We start from the raw sequence: 3,726 nt of genomic DNA, 5'->3' as shown, positions 1-3,726 counted from the left end.
GTTCTCAGATGTTTATTCTTTTTCACAACAAAACGGGGGAGGGGAGGGGGGAGGAGGCTAACCTCCGTTTCAGGATTCATTTGCCTGGAAAATATGAAAAAAAAAAAAAAAAACCACGTCGGATTTTGATGAATTTTTCAGGGACATTCTGTGGCTAAAAAGTGTGTTGATGAGAACACGACAGTGCCTTAAGTTTATATAACAACAGATCCACTGAATTTACCTTGAAGATGCGGCTTCATACGGTTGTGTTCTGAGGCAAGGATTCAAGCGACAACTAACCCCGAAACAAGTTGTCCCCGCACTCTCAGTATTCACTTCCTGTTTAGTCTTTCACAATAAAACCGGATACAACAAAACAGATTGTACCACACACACACCATGCATCCAACCTGTCGACACCATCTGCGCGCACTGATTGCAGAAACTGAGAGCACAGATTAGAAATCCGTGCACACGGATCACTAATCTGTGCTCTCAGTTTAGCAATCCGTGCGCACGGATTTCCGGCGGCTGTTTTTCTTTTTTCACCACTGACCCCCGGCGGGCTCCGTAGTTTTGTTCCATGTTTGCAGTTTGACGTAGGGAATAGAAACTGTTAAATTTGAAACACTTTTCCTTGACCTTTTACACTGATGTTGGATAACTTCCTTTGTGTGAGTTGTGTTTGTCAAGAGTACACATTAATCTCTGAGCTCAGTTCTGCCTGTTTGCTCCCTAAGCTGGGCCCATGTGTGAGTGAACCCCTGCAAAGAAGTGGACTCAGTCACAGATTTTTMCAATTGTTTCCAGAAACCCACTTCAGTTTCACAGAGACTGCTAACATCCTCTACAGTTTTTTCACTGACAATGCACACTCTGAGCGCTGTCACATATTGTGAGATCTTTCATGAAATCGTGCATAAAATAATTTACAAGGTTTGACCAAAAAGGTTTGAACTCAATCGTCAGTGGTGGGCACTAGTCCCCTAAAGCTCAAATAAGCTCTAATTGCGGACCTAAATTTCTCCTTTGCGCTTTAGGGGTTTTACTAATTTCTTAAAATGATGTGTGGATTTGTGCTTTCTAAATTTAGAATTGAGCAGCGCTAATCGCAAATAATTAGAGTTGCAAAGTAACCAAGTACAAATACTTTGTCACTGTACTTAAGTAGAAATTTTGSATATCTGTACTTTACTCGAGTAATTATTTTTCAGCATACTTTTTACCTTTACTTATTACATTTTTACAAAATTATCTGTACTTTCTACTCACTACATTTTGGTAAGAAGTAGAAAGTTGTTACTCCTATTTTATTCTTTAAAAATACTATCCTGATAAATTGTGTCTCCTATAGAGTGAATTTAATTGTGTTTGGATGAGAAGTATAAATATATACCATTCTGACACACTATTAGCTTGTACACAACCCATCACAGCTGCACGCTGTTAGAAAATATATTTTTTGGAGAAGTCACCTCCCAATAAATGTCATTTTGGAAAATCTAACTGCTCACTTTTACTCAGTACTTTTACTTTTAATACTTAAGTAGATTTTGTGTCAGAAATTTTCTTTTGATACTTAAGTACAAAAAATAAAAAAATATCAGATACTTTAAGACTTTTACTCAAGTAATTTTTTTAGAGAAGACTTTAACTTTTACCAAAGTATTTTTATGATAAGATTTTTGTATTTTACTCAAGTATCACTTTGAGGTACTTTATACAACACTGCAAATAATGTTTCATATTCAAACGTCAGTTTTGTCTAAGGTAAGGAGAAAAAGCCGTCTAGTCTCACTACGTTTTGTAGCAACATAATTCATTAAAACTTCATCATCATTGTATTGAACATTGGAGGGGAAAGCTGTCTCTATTTAACACAATGAATCTCCACTGTGAGGAACAGCGACCCCTCAGTCTGTGTTCACAGAGCTTTATACTCTGACTTCTGACTCTTCTCAGTGATGGTCTTCACTTATACAGACTGTAGTGTTCCCACAATTCTTTGTGAGGCAGGAAGCAGTTGAAGCTTCTTTACTGGGCGATAATCCACCTGCGGTTCTGATCTGCTGTGCAGGTGGTACCTCCTCTCTGAGGAACACCGTGGCAATAAATATTAAATAAATAAATAATAATAAATAAAGAAAYACGGAACAGTTTAAATTCACGCTCTAATTTTGAAAAAAATGGGTTCCTGTTCTTCACCCTGTAGCCTACCCAGAATGCATTGCTTTCTTTCTGAAGCCCTGCTGTAAACATAAGAAAATGACCAAGTAGTAGCAGAACTGGCAATCCACAACTATTTTTGTTTTACAACCATGATTTAAGTCTGTTTCTACAAATCACCTCCCCATTCTGCGCTATGTGCTAATCTGTCAAAGACAATGATCTTACCACTAGATGGCAGTAAAGTGCTGATTTTTCTCTTGCTTGAATGTTGTCTGGTAAACGGGGATTATGTTGCGCTTTAAAATTAGCTTCCACTAAGTTTTATTGATCATAGTGCTTTTGAACATGCAGACCTAAATAAATAGACTAGCGCTTTAGAAATTGTGCAACTATAATTGGAATTAGCGCTGCCCGCCTCTGTCAATCACCAATTTTGGTATGAAAGGCAGCGGATTAGATATTATTAATCAGTTTAGTTTATCTTTGTTTGTTTGTTGTTTGTCTCTTGTGTAGTTGAAGCTGGTCAACCCCACTCAGTATCGCTTTGAGCATCTGGCCACGCAGCTAAAGTGGCGTCTTCAGGAGGGCCGTGGTGAGGCTGTCTATCAAATCGGAGTGGAAGACAACGGCCTGCTGGTTGGTCTGACTGAGGCCGACATGAAATCTTCTCTCAAGACCTTGAAGAGGATGGCAGAGAAGTAGGAGAAATCTATATATATTTTGTTTGTGGCTATATTTATTTTAATGACACCACAATAAAGGTAATCTTAAGGGACTTTGCAGAGCAGAAAGAGAAAAACTTTAACCAAATGAATAAATACAATTCAAAACTGATTGGAAAAATAAGTTCAGATGAGTCATTTAACTCCAATTCATTCTAAGCCTCTAAGCTGCAGTCCAAATCAATGCATTTAGGGTCAATATACTCCAATTTAGTGAATAGGTTTAAAAAAGGTGAATTTGTAAAAATGTTTTTGCTTAAGTTTTAGTCAAGAAAACCTACAGTTTTGTTCTAAACTTTACTTTAATCGATTACTATTCTGAGCTTCCTCAACAGGGCAGGTAGCAGTGGGGAGGGATACCCTGATACTGTAACTGTCTTTAGTTGTCTCACTTTGTTGATAGTCTTCAYGTCATGAAGTGGTGGAAGGTTGTTGGAAGAAGAACTCAAATACAACACAGGAGACAGACTATTGCAAAAACAAAAACCTTTCCTAATACTGAAGATGCTCCACAACCCAGACAGACGACACAATATCCCCAAATAGCCTATATGCCACGGACATCCTGTCCAGCACTGGATGCCACTTCCTAACACTTCTGGTTCACGGTCAGTTCATTGTTAGTGAAAGATTTTTTCACCGACAACGACTCTTAATGATCGCCACAGTACAGAATTATCATATTACATCTACCAACATTAACACAGGAGACGTACAGGTCCAGCCAAGTGGAAAAAATCACTCCAAAGTGGATTAAAGACATAAAAACAAAGGAAAGACGTTCGTGTTTATGGCTGTGTCCAAAACGGCAGGCCGGGTCCTCCGAAGGTCGAATTTGCCGGCCGCATACGTC

At 38.4% G+C, this 3,726-nt stretch overlaps 1 protein-coding gene across 1 annotated transcript in view; it reads left to right on the top strand.

Annotated features, from left to right (window-relative positions):
• The window catches only part of gtpbp2b (GTP binding protein 2b), a 28,369-nt gene that overhangs the window by 4,642 nt on the left and 20,001 nt on the right, over positions 1 to 3,726 (top strand). The window contains exon 3 of the mRNA XM_014027184.1: positions 2,665 to 2,849. Within this exon, the coding sequence (XP_013882638.1) occupies positions 2,665 to 2,849 (185 nt within the window). The remainder of the gene's footprint in view (positions 1 to 2,664; positions 2,850 to 3,726) is intronic.

The sequence above is a fragment of the Austrofundulus limnaeus genome, unplaced genomic scaffold (genome assembly GCF_001266775.1).
Source record: "Austrofundulus limnaeus strain Quisiro unplaced genomic scaffold, Austrofundulus_limnaeus-1.0 Scaffold621, whole genome shotgun sequence".
NCBI lineage: Eukaryota > Metazoa > Chordata > Actinopteri > Cyprinodontiformes > Rivulidae > Austrofundulus > Austrofundulus limnaeus.
The sequence above is the reverse complement of the archived record's forward strand: the minus strand, read 5'-3'. Positions and strand labels throughout refer to the sequence as shown.